The sequence below is a fragment of the Bos indicus x Bos taurus genome, chromosome 19, assembly GCF_003369695.1.
Source record: "Bos indicus x Bos taurus breed Angus x Brahman F1 hybrid chromosome 19, Bos_hybrid_MaternalHap_v2.0, whole genome shotgun sequence".
Classification (NCBI taxonomy): Eukaryota; Metazoa; Chordata; class Mammalia; order Artiodactyla; family Bovidae; genus Bos; species Bos indicus x Bos taurus.
Genome location: NC_040094.1, coordinates 32,328,067 through 32,344,188, shown reverse-complemented (window position 1 = coordinate 32,344,188; position 16,122 = coordinate 32,328,067). Strand labels below are relative to the sequence as shown.

At 44.8% G+C, this 16,122-nt stretch overlaps 1 protein-coding gene across 6 annotated transcripts in view; it reads right to left on the bottom strand.

Moving 5' to 3' along the window:
* Positions 1–16,122, bottom strand: part of ARHGAP44 (Rho GTPase activating protein 44) — a 132,451-nt gene that overhangs the window by 39,635 nt on the left and 76,694 nt on the right. For all 6 annotated transcript variants that reach the window (XM_027519588.1, XM_027519585.1, XM_027519590.1 and 3 more), the window contains 4 exons: positions 12,464–12,503; positions 11,985–12,089; positions 4,872–4,948; positions 1,394–1,505 (listed from right to left, as the gene is read on the bottom strand). In XM_027519588.1, the coding sequence (XP_027375389.1) occupies positions 1,394–1,505; positions 4,872–4,948; positions 11,985–12,089; positions 12,464–12,503 (334 nt within the window). The remainder of the gene's footprint in view (positions 1–1,393; positions 1,506–4,871; positions 4,949–11,984; positions 12,090–12,463; positions 12,504–16,122) is intronic.

Sequence of the window (16,122 nt, the reverse complement as noted above, 5' to 3'; positions counted from 1 at the left end):
AGTGTTTCAGGTGTACAGCAAAGTGATTCAATTATATATATATTTTTTTCAAGTTCATCTCCATTATAGACAAACTTGAAAAAAAAAAAGAGATATATATGTATAAAAGAGAATCACTTTGCTGTATAATAGGTTTGTCCCATTATAGGTTATTATGATATTGAGTATAGTTCTTTGTGCTAGACAGGAGGTCTTTGTTGGTTGTCTATTTTATACATAGCAGAGTGTGTGCGTGTATCCCAAGCTCCTAATTTACCCTCCCACCTTCCCAGGGAGCAAACCTGAGCCTATTTCTCCTGCACTGGCAGGCGGGGTTCTTCACCCCTAGCACCACCTGGCTGCACGACACACATTCCAAGAGCTCAGCAGCCACAGGTGGTTAGCGGTCGCCAAGCTGTAGACCGGAACCATCCCCAGCACCGGGGAGGTTGGGAAGACCAATGAAAGGGGATGCGAAGAGGGCCAGGGTTCACAGCAAAGAACATCCCCCAACCACTTTATCTCTTACTTGATACAATTTCACTTGGTTGAAGCTGGCAAAGTTGCCACCTACACATTAAGGCTTCTTCTCAAAAAGACAGTTTGCTTCAGTGTCCTTTAAAGTAGACAGAGAAGGGCCCTGTCTAAACAGAGACAGTGAGGGGGTTGCACAGAATCTCTCGGACATGAGCCCCCATGTCCAAGGACAGAGGCTTATGAATAGGGGCTGCTGCTCATTTTTTAACTTTTTTTAATTGAAGTACAGTTGATTTACAATGTTGTGTTAATTACTGCTGAACAGCAAAGTGATTCACTTACATACACACACAAACACACATATATATATACACACACTTTTAAAAATATTCTTGTCCATTATGGTTTATCACAGGAGACTGGATTTAGTTCTCTGTACTATAGAGCAGGACCTTGTTGTTTATCCGTCCTATATAGACTAGCTTGTGTGCTAATCCCAAACTCCCAATCCATCCCTCCCATGTCCCCTCCCCCTTGGCAACCACGTCTGCTCTCTATGTCTGGGAGTCTGTTTCTCTTTCACAGGTTCATTTGTGTCCTATTTGAGACTCCACTGTCATTTCACTGAAGACTGGAGATGGGCAGAGGGCAGGGAGGAGGATGGGGCGGAGACCCTGCGGAGGATGAAGTGATGCCACCAGTCTTGCAGTTCCACCCTCAAGGATGGCATGGGTAGGAGAAGGGGGCAGCATTCAGCTCAAAGGGCTCCCACGATGGGGAAGCCCCTGCAGTTGGGTAGTAACGATCCCCGGTGAGACACTGTGTCACAGAGTGGGTGAGAGGCAGAAACAACCCTGAGGCTGGAGCCAAAGGACCCTAGGGACCACCACTCTGCCCACCCTAATCACATGGGTCCAGCCTCGCTCCCACTTCTGACCTCAGCCAGCAAGAACAGCGGCTCAATCACATCCCTCTCAACCTGCAGTTCGAAATGAATCAGCTCCTGAGCCAGCTTGTCCTCTGTCTCACCGCAGAGTTTCAGCATCTTCCTGCAACAGAAGGGGAGGAAAACCGTCCTGAGTACTCTGCAGAGAAAGATGTGCTACTGCTAAGTCACGTCAGTCGTGTCCGACTCTGTGCGACCCCATAGACGGCAGCCCACCAGGCTCCCCCGTCCCTGGGATTCTCCAGGCAAGAACACTGGAGTGGGTTGCCATTTCCTTCTCCAGTGCATGAAAGTGAAAAGTGCAAGTGAAGTCGCTCAGTTGCGTCCGACCCTTCGCGACCACATGGACTGAAGCCTACCAGGCTCCTCCGTCCATGGGATTTTCCAGGCAAGAGTACTGGAGTGGGTCACCAGTGCCTTCTCTGAGAAAGATGTGACCCACGTCCTAATGCTGCCACCTGCCAGCCAGGTAAACACTCTTGAGAAAAACTTGCTCCATGCAGTTTCGTTTCTGAAACTGTCCACTTTCTAAAGGATGCTGAGTACCTACTATGTGTCTTGGCTAAAAGGGGGTCTGTGGGGAGTTAAGAGAAATATAGAGGGGCTTCCCTGGGGCAGTCCAGTGGTTGAGACTTCGCCTTCCAATGCAGGGGGCCGGGGTTCGATCCCTGGTTGGGGAACTAAGATCCTGTATGCTGCAACGAAAGATCCTGTGTGCTGCAACCAAGACCTGGTGAGGCCAAATAAATATTTAAAAGAAAAAAAAGAAGAAGCTCTCTCCTCTTTCCCTGTTTGCCTAAAGTGAAAGTGAAAGTCACTCAGTCGAGTCCAGCTCTTTGTTACCCCATGGACTATACAGTCCATGGAATTCTCCAGGCCAGAATACTGGAATGGGTATCCTTTCCCTTCTCCAGAGGATCTTCCCAATCCAGGGATCAAACCCAGGTCTCCCCCATTGCAGGCAGATTCTTTACCAGCTGAACCACAAGGGAAGTCCAAGAATACCAGAGTGGGTAGCCTATCCCTTCTCCAGCGGATCTTCCCGACCCAGGAATCAAACCGGGGTCTCCTGCACTGTAGGCAGATTCTTTACCAACTGAGCTATGAGGGAAGTCCTAAAAGCAGGATATGAATCTGTAAAGGGGTCCCCGTCCCATCTCTACCAGATGCTAATCACCAGAGACAATTTCAGACCCTTATCAGCCCAGAGACGGCCCCAGCAGACTCCACATTGCGAATTCTACTAACTCTTATCTTCTACTAGTTCCCCATATATTTACCTTCCCACAATCTGCTGCCCTAGAGACTAACATTTCTTTTTCTTTGTCTTGTCCCATCTCTAAAAATCACTGCTCTTTTGTTAAAAATGCTACATAAGCCCAAGTTCAAGTCACCCCTTTGAGTTACTCATCATTGAGTTCTCCCACGTGTATGACAATCAAACACGTACGCTTTTTCTCTTATTCATCTGTGCTCTGTCAATTTTACTTGTAGGGCCCGTGAAAGAGCGTAAAATGGGAAGAGGGAAAAAGAATTTCTTCATCCTCTCCAGCACATTCACTTTGCTGTTTGTTGTTTAGTCACTAAGTCGTGTCTGACTCTTTGCAACCCCACGGACTGCAGCACTCCAGGCTTCCCTGTCCCTCGCTACCTCCAGCAATTTGTTCAAACCCATGTCCATCGAGTCGGTGATGCCATCCAATCATCTTATCCTCTGTCGCCCCCTTCTCCTCCTGCCCTCAGTCTTTCCCAGCATACTTTTTTTTTTTTTTAATGCTTTCTTGCTATTTGCATTTCATTCTTTTCTTCTGGTTATAACCTACCACACACAACCTTAACTAGTTTCTCAGTGAGAACATGCAAATAGTAATTCCTCTATATCTGTGCCTGAAGATACCCTATTTTCCTCTTATTCCTTAAGATTTTTTAAAAAATACTTGCTTCTTTGGCTGTCAGGTCTTAGTCGTGGCGCACGCTGGCTCAGTAGCTGCAACACGTGGGCTTTGCTCGCCCAAGCCATGTGGGATCTCGGATCCCCAGCCAGGGGTGGGACTCACTGTTCCCTGCATTACGAGGAGGATTCTTAACCACTGGGCCAGCAGGGAAGTCCCGTCCCCTTCTTCTTGAATGACAGTTCAGTACATCACTGAATCTAGATTTCTCACATTTTCCAGTCACTACTTGAAGATATTCCTCCCTTATTTCCTGGCATTTATGTTGGCTCATTGTCAGTTATCAGTCTAAGTGCCCTTGTATACACACTTGGTGACTGAACAACTACAAGCTTTCTCTGCTCGACTTTAAATCTCTCTTTTGTGTCAATGGTGTGTAGCAGTTTTACAATGGTGTGTCCAGGGATGGATTTCTTTTTGTGGATCTCTGTCAGGACTTTTTGTGCTCCTTAAATCTGAAGACTCATGCTTTTCTTCAAATCTAGAAAAGGAAAATTCAACCAGAAACTCACCCTTCTATTTTCTTCTTCAGGAGCAGCTACTACACATTAACGCTCTATATTTATAACCTGCCACTTGAGTTTCTCCACTTAATGTTGCCTGTATCCTTAGTGCTTCTATTGGTCAGCCAAGACTTTCATTCAGGAGCTTCTGGAAGCTCTTACAGGAAAACCCAAAGGAACTGTACTTTATTCTGGTCATTCTTGGGGTGACTCCAGATATGTTTTCAAGGTCACCAGTTTCCATATCTGTGTGCAACTTCCGGTTTCTCTCAAGTTTTTAAAATATAATAAATATAATTTGAATTTTTAAAAGTTCTATTTGGTTTTCTTTGATTCTGCCTCTTCTTTTTTCCCCTTGTATTGATTTTTTTCTTGTCAAGAATTTGTTTGTGTTTATTAAATTTTTAAATTTCACTTTAAATGTAATTACTGTCCATTTCCTTTCATGCCATCCTAGTATTTTTAGCCCTTAGGGTCCAATTCTCCCATCAGCTGTGCCTGCTGACCCTCTCTCATGATGCTTCTATTTTTAATTTGTTTTTACTGTGAGCTCAAAATCAGCAAGGGTTGTTCTTCTGGGAATCCTATAAGTTCTGACATCTGACACGGAGAGATTTCATATTTGCTTCTGCTGGGACCCGAGGGATTTTGAGTGCCCTTCAACCAATTTTTTTTTTTTTGACCACACTTCATGGCATGTGGGCTCTTGGTTCCCCAACTGGGGATCAAACCTACGCCCCCTGCAGTGGAAGCACGGAGTCCTAACCACTGGACCGCCAGGGAAGTCCCTACAGTTTTACATTAGTTTCTACCCTTGGGAGCTGCCTCCTGCCCAGACACTGTGACTCCAGGGCCTGGGGGCTCCATTTCTCACTGGCCACCACTCCTTCTTCCCCATCCAGTCCCCAGCCAGGCTTCAGGGTCCTCAGCGCCTTGCTGAGATGTGCTCATCCCCTCTTTAAGGACGGGGACTTTCCCAGATTTGGCACGAACCCATGCGTGGTATCTCCTTACCCAAGAAGTGTGTCATCTCCCAGGATAGCTGACCCTTCCATCAGACACTGAGCCAGTGTTGTCAAAGGCAATTTTTTCTGAAAAGGAAAAAAGAATGTGGTAATGAAAATGACTTCAACAGTTACCCACTTATATGAAAATAGTGAGAAGTCAAATACTTGCCTAGATACCCTGTTAGCTAAGAAACAAATTGACTTTAAAATATGTATAAAACCTAAAAATTCAGAGGATACAAAGGTGGGTTAGACTCAGACATATCAAAATTCAGAAAATTAAAACAAAATTTGCTAATTTGGAAAATAAGGCTAAGGTTTACATGCTACATTTTAAAATCTAGTAGGATAGCAACACGGAAAAAAAAGAGATTTCAAAATTACGCTAAAGACTTGAACCATGCTTTAATTAGAAATCAAACTCTTTCTTAAGAAGTACATTAGCCCTAATTTATAAACAAGGCAGCTTATGGTCAAGAAAGAGAGAAAATGTTCACCTAGAATTATAATGCAAACAAAGTAATCATCAATATAAGGCAGACTCCAAAGAAGATATAAAATGGCCAATAAGCACGTGAAAAGATGCTGAACATCATTAGTCATTAAGGAAACCAAATGAAATCTGCAATAGAGATACTACCTCACCCCCACTAGGATGGCTATCATATTAATAATATATATTTGTGGGTACATAAAATAAATATTGGTGAGCATGTGGAGAAATTGGAACCTTCATGCTTTGCCAGAAGAGATGTAAAACAGTCCAGCACTGGGGAAAAGTTTGGCAGTATTTCAATAAGTTAAACAAAATTACCATATGGCCCGGCAATTCCACTCTTGGGGATGTACCCAAAATACTCTGAAACAGATGGCTGAATAAAAACATGCATGATGTGAAGAGCGGCCCAATGCACAATAGCCAAAAGGAAGAAACAGCACCAATGTCCATCAACGGGTGAGTAAAGAAACGCAACACAGTCCATCCACGCAAAGGAACTACTACACAGCCGTAAAAAGAGAATGAAGTCCTGATACAGGCTACAATGTGGATGAACCCTGAAGGCGTCGCCAGAGAAAATGGGCACATGATATATGATCTACTTATATAAGATCTCCAGAATAAACAAATCCATGGGGATGGGAGCTAGATTTGTGGTTAAGAGATGAGGGGGAAACTCCAATACATTGGCTACCTGATGTGAAGAACGGACTCGTTTGAAGAACTGACTCTCCTGATACTGGCAGAGATTGAAGGCAGGAGAAGAAGGGGACAACGGAGGATGAGATGGTTGGATGGCATCACCGACTCAATGGACATGAGTTTGAGTAAACTCTGGGAGTTGGTGATGGACAGGGAGGCCTGGCGTGCTGCAGTCCATGGAGCTGCAAAGAGTCGGACACAACTGAGCCACTGAACTGAACTGCGGGGGAGGGGGATTGATTGATGAGTATGGGGTTTCCTTTTGGGGAGACGGAAATGTTCTGGAAGTAGATTATGGTGGTAGCTGCACAATACTGTCCCTGCACTAAATGTCACTGAATTGTACTCCTCAAAATAGTTAAAATGGCAAGTTTTATGTTATGTGGGAAGTGAGGGAGAGAGAGAAGGAGGGAGGCAGAAAGGCAGAACAATCTATGATCACAGAATGATACATCTTCCCTCCTTACTAAGTGTGGACAAGCCCTGTTCTTCCTGAGCCTACACCATCCAGCACACGCTGAGAACAACAAAGTGAGAACAACGGGATCTCCTTAGGTCTTCCGGTCTGCACCACCACACAGACCCCCTCCCACCCTACAGCCTTTGCCTCAGGACCCAGAGGCCCTCAGCTGTCACTCACCTCCTCCCCAGAGTGAACGGGGTGCCCACCTACCTGGGTACCGCAGCTGTGATGACAGACCAGACGCTGCTTTCAGGGAGCTTACATCCCAGGGCAGGGAGACAAATACTAAACACAGACACTATGAAGGAGACCGTTTCAAGAGCTGGAAGTGCTGTGCGGGCAACAGAAAGCAGGACAACAGGCAGCGTGGGCAGCTGTGGTGAGGGAGCAGTGATGAGAAAAGACCCTCCCCCCAGAGAGGGTACCTTTAGGAAGCACCCTGAAGGGAGACAAAGTCAGCCAAGCCTCCAGATGGGACAGAACATTCCAGGCAGAGGAATGGCAGGTGCAAAGGTCTCTGAGGGTGGGGGGGGGGGCACTGTGACTTGGACCAACCCAGGGTGTCCTGGGTTTTCCTGGGCTGGAGAGCAATAACCTCTCACGTGTCCTGGTCTCTCCTCCTCTGGGAGCCCCAGGAACTCCATCCCATTCTTGCAAAGGAGGTAGGATCCCGGGCCAGCTCAGCATCCATCCCCAGGAGACCAGCACGACTGGAGCTCAGTGAGAGAAGGGGGAGCAGTCAGGGAGGAGGTGGAGGCTAGACTGCGCAGGTCCTCATTAGCCGGAGGTAGGAGTTGGATTCTAGGGGACCTGGGGACCACTGGGGGCTTGTTTAAAAACAAAATGATCTGTTTAAAATAACTCAATCCTGAAACATGAAACTGGATGACGTGAGAGAGGAACCAAGATGAAGGTGGATTATTAGGAATCTGGTTTGAACATCCCCAGGAGAGCGGCAGGCTCCAGGTATCTCCAGGGAAAAATCGCAGGAGACAGGTCAACCCCAAGAATGGGATGGAGTTCCTGGGGCTCCCAGAGGAGGAGAGACCAGGACACGTGAGAGGTTATTGCTCTCCAGCCCAGGAAAACCCAGGACACCCTGGGTGGGTCCAAGTCACAGTGCCCCCCACCCCCACCCTCAGAGAGGACGTCTAACTTCTGTGAATGGGGGGCCTACCTACCCGGGTACCACTTCCGGTTACACGCCTTTCACTCAAGGAATAATCCTGCTGCCCCACCGTTTCACATAAAATGAGACATTCTTCTGGGTAACAGTGAGACCAGGCAACCAAGAAATCATACATCCAAACTTAAACACCACTTTCTAGCTGTCCTACAAAGCTATTAGGTCCAGGTTTCCAGAGATTTAATTAAAGGCACAGGAACAGTATCTTAGGAGAGAATCTGCTCCCACCCTCACCGTTCAAAAGGAGTTACTTAAGGCACGTTGTAGAGAAACGTCCACAATGGTTAAAAAAGGAAAGAAAAGCAGACCATCCTTAACCCTCAGCCACTTGGTTCCTGTCCCCAGAATCATGGCAGTGATCAGTTTCCTGTGTCTCCTTCCATAAGTATTCTAAGCAGATCCAATTATGTATGTGAGTGTGTGTCCATGTTTAATGGACACATTTTCCCCCTCACAGTGTCAGCACACGATATATCCAACCCTACACTTCGTTTTCCTTTTCACATAGAGATATCGTTCACGTCATTTCCTATCAAGATGTAGAGAGAACTGCCTCATGCTGGTTGTTTTTTTTTTTTAATGGCTACACAGATCACTGAATGATGACAACATTTAAACAAGTCCTGTACTGATGGTGTAATGGTCACAAGACAGGGTCTGTGCCTGTGGACCAAGTGATGCTCCTAAGAAAGGATTTGCTGTGGAGGAGACACTGAGGGCCTTGTGGGTATGTGGATTTAAAGGGCATTGGTGTTGAAGGGGTAAAACCTCAATCAGTGAGTTTTTGCTTGTGTAGATGCTGTAAGAGTCTAGAAACTAAGAGAAGAAAAGAATCAAGAAATTAAAAGGAAGCTACCAAAGGAAAAAAAGAAAGGAAGAAACGGGTTATACCTTCATGTCAAAAACGAGACAGTAATAATCTACAATCAAAGGCAGGTGAATAGAAGAAGTGAATGGACTACAACTCACAACAGACTCCAAATTCTTTGTTGATTCCTAAAGAAATTTTCTAAGACAAAAGGAAAAGCTGAGGGCTCAGTAGACACAGGGCACCGTGCTGATTAATTTATCCCAATGCCTACCTGCTCCTGAGATATTACTTGCTCTCTTCCCCACCCTCTGCTCACCCCCACCTAACTTAGAAGCATATGGAGACTTTGAAGGATCCAACTGCCCACATGTCTAGAAAAGCCACCATTCTCTGGCTGACAAAGATCCAGGCTGAAAGAACCACTAGCATTCCAGGGACTACTGTGTTAATCGCTCAGCTGTGTCCAACTCTTTGTGACTCCATGGACTGTAGCCCACCAGGTTCCTCTGTCCATGGAATTCTCCAGGCAAGAATACTGGAGCGGGCTGTCAATCCTTTCTCCAGGGGATTTCCCGACCCAGGGATCGAATCTGCCTCTCTTCTGTCTCCCACATTGTAGCTGGAATCTTTACCGTCTGAGCCACCAGGGACCATTAGAGCCCAGGTAAAGAGATCTTAGCAAGCTTCACCCTGACCAGTGGCTTTCCAGGTCAAAGGGAAGCTATTAGAATACACTTCCTCCTGATTCTGGAGTGCCGAGAGATGCTTAAGAGTTAAAGACGGGGACACAGAATGTTCCAGGGTTTGCAAAAGCAGTCGATCTGACTTGTCTGAGATGATTGTTCTTTCCAAAATTATCTTGGGCAGAAGCAGCACAGTTTGTAGGATGACTCAGAGACAAGAAGTCTCATTCTAATATCCACTCTGCTTCCCAAACATACACACGCGCTCACACACAGCCCCATCTCTGAGAACCTCTGTCTACTACCCTCTAATCCAGGCACACTTGTTCCCTGGGGCTCAGCAGTTCTCAGGTGAATCTGGACCAATGACGGGGCCACAATACCAGCAGCTTCTGTTTCTTTACTATGTACTTAGGTCAAGTACCGTGCTAAGCATTTACATGATCTCACAGAATTCTCAAACAACCCTACTAAGTAGGGATTCACTGTTACTACCATTTTCCAAGTGAAGAAACCAAGGCTTATAGAGGTAACTGACTTGTTCTCTGTCAGGCAAAATCTGGAAACAGCAGAGCTGGGCTTCAAGCTCAGAGAGTCATATCCCAGCCCTTAAACTCAGAACCATCAACCTAAATTGCTTCTGTAAAGAACAGCAAAGATTTGGGACTTCTGTGGTGGTCCAGTGGTTAAGAATCCGCCTTCCAATGAAGGGCGTGTAGGTTTGATCCTTGATCAGGGAACTAAGATCCCACATGCCTTGGAGCCAAAAAACCAAAACATAATACAGAAGCAATACTGTAACAAATTAAATAAAGATTTTAAAAGAAAATAGGAAAGATTTAAATTGGCGCGATGCGTTGGGCAACTCCTGTGCCTAAAATACTCACGGGCTATCCAGTCGTGACACGTCTATTTTTAGCGCTGCCTTCACGTGGCAGGCCCCATTAGAGGCATTAAGGATGCAGCCGTGATGGGAAGATAAGATCCCTGCTCCCATGGAGCTCACATACCAGGACTGGGAACGGACACGGGAGAAGATGAAGAAGCACAGCGATTTTAGAGAACAACATGTGCTAGGAAGAACATGGAACTGGGGGGTGTGACTGGGGGAGGGAGCAAACACATCAGATGGTGAGAGAAGCTGCACCAAGAAGGTGGCATCTGAGCTGAGAATCAAACAGTAAGATGTTGCTGGCCTGGCTAGTCGCAGTAGCCAGGACGTGGAAGCAATCTAAAGGCCCATCAACAGATGATGGATCAGGATGTGGTTCATATATACAAAGGAATACCATCAGCCATAAAAGAGGAAAATAACAACACGTGCAGCACCATGGATGGACCTAGAGTTTATCACTTAAGTGAAGTCAGACAGGGGAAGACAATACCATATGCTATCACTTAAATGTGGAATCTAAAAGAGGACACAAACGAACCCACTTAGGAAACAAAAGCAGATTTGTGGACACAGAGAACAGACCAGCGGTTGACAAGCAGGATGACTGTCAGGCTCCCCTTGCCGAAATCCCCAATACACATCGAATTACTTCCACAGACACTGCAAGGCAGTAAACCTGAAAGTTAAGAAAGAAGAAACCAGGGTTGGGAGGAGAAAATGGAATGATCGGTGGAGCGAGCAAAGTGATCTGGTCTTGCAGTGTGAGCTCGGAGGACGCGTCAGGATAGCCAAGAGAGGCGAGGCCAAAGTTAAGAAAGAAGAAACCAGGGTTGGGAGGAGAAAACGGAATGATCGATGGAGCGAGCAAAGTGATCTGGTCTTGCAGTGTGAGCTCGGAGGACGCGTCAGGATTGCCAAGAGAGGCGAGGCCAACAGAGTTGGGGGGCTCAGGGCAACCACCAGGAAGTGACGTCAACAAGAACTCCTGGTCAGAGAAAATCAGACAGACACCAGACACATTGATCATCAACTCAAGGGGGAAAGAAACCCCCTAGACTGCCTCTCCCCTGGAACAAAGCCAAGTGAACACTTGAGAATATCTTTTCAGAGGGCTTCCCAGGTGGCTCAGTGGTAAAGAATCTGTCTGCCAGTGCAGGAGATGCAGGAGATGCAGGTTAGATTCCTGGGTTGGGAAGATCCCCTGGAGTAGGAAATGGCAACCCAGTATTCTTGCCTGGGAAACCCCATGGACAGAGGAGCCTGGCAGGTGACAGTCCATGGGGTCTCAAGGAGCGACTGAGCACAGCAGACAAACAAAAAATAAACTAATATTAGTAAGATTTTTTTTTGAAAAAAGGAAGAATATCTGTTCATCTCTGCTGAATTTGAGGGAGGTGGGGGTCAAGAGGGAAGTAAGCCTTCAGGATCATCCCCCTCAAGGACTGTCCAGTGGAGCTGCATGATGCAATGCCTTCAGCACTAGTGCAGGTTCTAGACAGAGACCATGGAGCCCTGTTATGCATCATGTTATGTTTACTGCATCATTGCAGCAAAAACGGTCTTCAAAAGAGCCTTTATATGTCCCTTGTAACCCCCAAAACCACAGTGTAATTTTTTTCCCCATGTGATCTTAAGATACTATGGAGGCAAATGGAATCTGTAGATGAGCAGCAGGGGTAAGGGAAAGGTGGAAGCCTCCTTAGCAGTGGGATCTAAGCCCGTCCTGCTCTCCTCGGGGGCTGCCCCAGTCTGGGGAGGACAAGGATGGGGATCACATCTTAGTGAGGGTGGAGGTGCTTCAGGCAGGGCTACGAGTCTCAAACACTGGCCGGGCGGTCAGCAGGCAAATTCCACCTCCCCCGGGGCCGAGAGGGCACTTACGGAGCGCTTGTCAGCCTCGGCCCCTTGCTGGCCCTGCAGACATGCCGTGAGCTTCTTGTGTGTGCTGTGGGAGACCTGCTTCACCAGCTCCAGCCGCTTCTCTACCTGCGGACAGAGCAGGGGGCAGGGCCCCCGGGTGAGGTGAGGTCAGAAGTGGGATCATGGGTCTGGATAATCCAGAGACAAGACTGACCCCTGTTTCTGCAGAGACAACATCCAATGCGGCAGAGAAAAGGAGGGGATCACAGACTCGGGGACACTTTGCTAACCGTGTGGTGAAATGCCTTCCCATGTCTCCTGAAAAGTCCCACTGAGGCTGCTGTGCACCATGCAGGGTGCCATTGTAAAGAGAAAAAGCTGCATCTCTAAATGGACTGGGGGAGGAGCAGTGGAGAGTCTGAACAACATCGGGAAGGGCTCGGCTGTAAAAGGGAAGATGTCTTTGACATCTATGAGTTACGGGCCAGTGACAACCTTACCTGAAGAAGGTCTTCACTCAGAACTTCTGTCTTCTCGGCCCTAAAGGGAAAATGGAGACACATATCAGTTAAAAAACCAAAAGCAGGAATATGGTCTCATAATTACTCCCCACCCTCTCCACTTATCGAGTGATTCAGCTATACATCTATGCACATTCTTTCATATTCTTCTCCATTTGTGGTTTATTACAGGATATTAAACACAGTTTCCCGTGCTACACAGCAGGACCTTGTTGTCTCTCCATCCTGGATATACTAGCTTGCATCAACAGCAATGATTTCTAACAAGAGAAAATGTAGGCAGATTGACAAGGAACATCAAGTAACCAGCATTTCCAGCAAAAACATAGGCTCTGAGGGGTCTCCCGCTACTGTGTGGAAACCTAGATGAAGCACAACAAACACACCTTTTTCTGCCTCCAGGTATTCTTTTTTCAATTGATAGAATTAAGTAGGTTCCCCCACCCATTCCCTTTGGTCTCTCCCAAACAAGCAAACGTGACAGAGATTGATCAACAGCAAAGACAGAGAAAGCATTGAATCCTGGTGACAAATGCAAATGCCACCACTGAGATCTGGCCACTAGTATGATGTACCCCCCCCCCCAGAAAGTGGGGAGCTGAAACCAGAGGTTAACACTTCCGGGAAAAGAACCTAGATGCTGGCTGGAGCGTCCCAACCTGTTAGCAATCCCAGTCTCAGCATCAGAGGAAAATGCAAATCTTCCTGGAGCCAAGCACAAAGAGGCATACTCAAAAAAAAAAAAATCAAAATATAAACTAACCCACAGAAAAGAAAGAAAAAGAATACAAAGCAATTAAAAAAAAAAAAAGAACAGACATAATACAAAAAAATTAAATGGCAGGCTTAAGCCTTAACATATTCATAATCATATTAAATGCAAATAGCCTAATAAATATGCCGATTAAGATACAGAGTGCCAAGAGTGGACTGAAAGAAATCATGTGGGCCACAAGAATCTCACTTCAAATATGATATGGGTAGGCTGAAGGTAAAAGGACAGGAAAAGATATCATGCAAGCATTGATCAAAAGAACGCAGAAGTGGCAGTATTAATAGCAGATAAAGTAGAGTCAGAATAAAGAAAATGACCAGAAATACAGAGGAGAATATAGTGATAAAAGCATCAATCCACAAGAAGACACAGCATCTTGAATGTGTACGCACCAAACTACAAAGCCGCAAAACACGGGAAGGAAAGTACAAATGCAGAGATGTCAGTATTTCTTCTCTCAACAACTGACAGACCAGCTAGAAAAAAAAAAAAATCAGCAAGAGTATATATGAACAGAATTCCAGGGGCTTCCCTGGTAGCTCAGTCAGTCAAGAATCTGTCTGTAGTGCAGGAGACCCAGGTTCGATCCCTGGGTCAGGAAGATCCCCTGGAGAAGGAGATGGCAAACCACCCCGGTATGGGCTTCCCTGATACCTCAGTTGGTAAAGAATCCGCCTGGAATGCAGGAGACCCTGGTTTGATTCCTGGGTCTGGAAGATCTGCTAGAGAAGGGATAGGCTACCCACTCCAGTATTCTTGGGCTTCTCTTGTGGCTCCTGCCTGCAATGCAGGAGACCTGGGTTCAATCCCTGGGTTGGAGAGGAGGGAAAGGCTACCCACTCCAGTATTCTGGCCTGGAGAATTCCATGGACTGTATAGTCCACAGGGTCACAAAGAGTCAGACACGACTGAGCGACTTTCACTTTTCTTTTACTCCAGTATACTTGCCTGGAAAATCCCATGGACAGAGGAGTCTGGCAGGCTACAGTCCATAGGTCACAAGAGTCGGACACAACTTAGAGACTAAACCACAACCGCCACAAAAGAATTTGACATTTATAGAAGAACACTCCAACCAACATCAGCAGAATATTCTTTTCCAGTACATAGACCAAGATACACAACATCTGGGTTCATAACATTATGAGCCTGAAAGAACTGAAATCATATACAGTATATTCTCCTATCACTAACAGAAGGATAAGAAGAAAATGTCCAAACACTCAGACACTAAACAGAATGCTTCTAAATAATTCCTGGAACAGAGAAAGTCTCAAAGGAAAAAAACTAACGAACTGAATAAAAATGAAAATGTAATGTATCAAAATGGCAGACACAGCCAAAGCAGTGCTGGGAGGAAATTTTATAGCACTAAAATCATACATCAGAAAAGAGAAACATTTTCAAATGAGTAACCTCTAGTGCAACAACTTATAAAAAAAAAAAAAAAAAGACCAAAAATAAGCCCAGAGCAAGCAGAAGGAATGAAATCATAAAGGGCAGAAATAAAGAAGTCTAAAACAAAATAGTAACAGAGAAAACCAAGAAACAAAGAGCTGGTTCTTTGAGAATACAGTTGAAAAAACCTCTAGCACAACTGAAAATAGGAAGAAAGAGAAGACAGAATAGGAATGAAACAGGAAATGTCACTACAAAATCCTGTAGGTTTCAAAAGGTTGTCTTTGAACAATTAACCACATACATGTAAATTTGACAAGTTACATGAAATGGACTAATGGACTTAATAACAAATTACAATACACTCAATATGAAAGAAATAATCTAAATAGCCCTGTGACTATTAAGAAATTGAACCTGTACTATTAAAAACCTTGGAAAAAAATTCAGATCCAGAGATTTCAAAAGAGAACTTTACCAAATATTTAAAGAAGAATTAGCACCGATTCTACATAATCTCTTCCAGAATACAGAAGAGGAGGAAACACTTCCCAATTGATTTTATGAAGCTAGTATTCCTTTGATACCAAAACCAGACAAAAAACAGTAAAAAACAAAACAAAACAAAAAACAGCTAACTATAAACCAATATTCCTCAGGATATAGATGCCTTGATCCAAGTTTGTACTCAACACTCATTCAATATAGTGCTAGAAGTTTTACTTAGGGCAATAAAGGAAATAAAAAAACATATAGATACAAAAGGAACATATTAAAATGTCCCTATTTGCAGATGACATGTTTGTTTATGTAGAAAATACCAAGGAATCTACCAAGAAAAAAAAAAATTCCTAGAGCCAATGAATTCAGCAAGGTTACAGAACATAAAGTAAACAAACAAAAATAAATTTTATTTCTATATACTAGCAGTGAATATATATTAGGATTAAAAATAAAATACTATTAAGAACTGCTTTGAAAAATAAAATACTTAGGAATAAATTTATAAATACATAGGCACAGAAAGTACATGTTAAAAACTATAAAATACTTATGAAAGAAGTAAAAAATCTACATCAAGGGAGAAATACTGTGTTTGTGGACTGGAACACTCAACATAATAAAGATATCAATATTCAAAAAATTAGTTATGATTAAATACAATCCCAATCAAAATTCTGAAAGGATTTGTTATAGATACAAACAATCTAAAATCAACACGAAACTGCAAAGGGAACAGAATATACAAAACAATTTTTAGAAAGAATAAATTTGCAGTACTCATTCAATTTTAAGACCTACTGCCGGGAGCCAGCGTGAGGAACTCCGCCCATGGCAAAGGTCAGGAGGAAGGAAGCTCGGCATATGCAAAGGGGGGATCGAGCCTCAGGAGTCCCCCTGGAAATTCTCGAGCATCTACCCCCAAAACCAGAGTCTGCCTACTTTACTGCTTGTGCTCTCACCT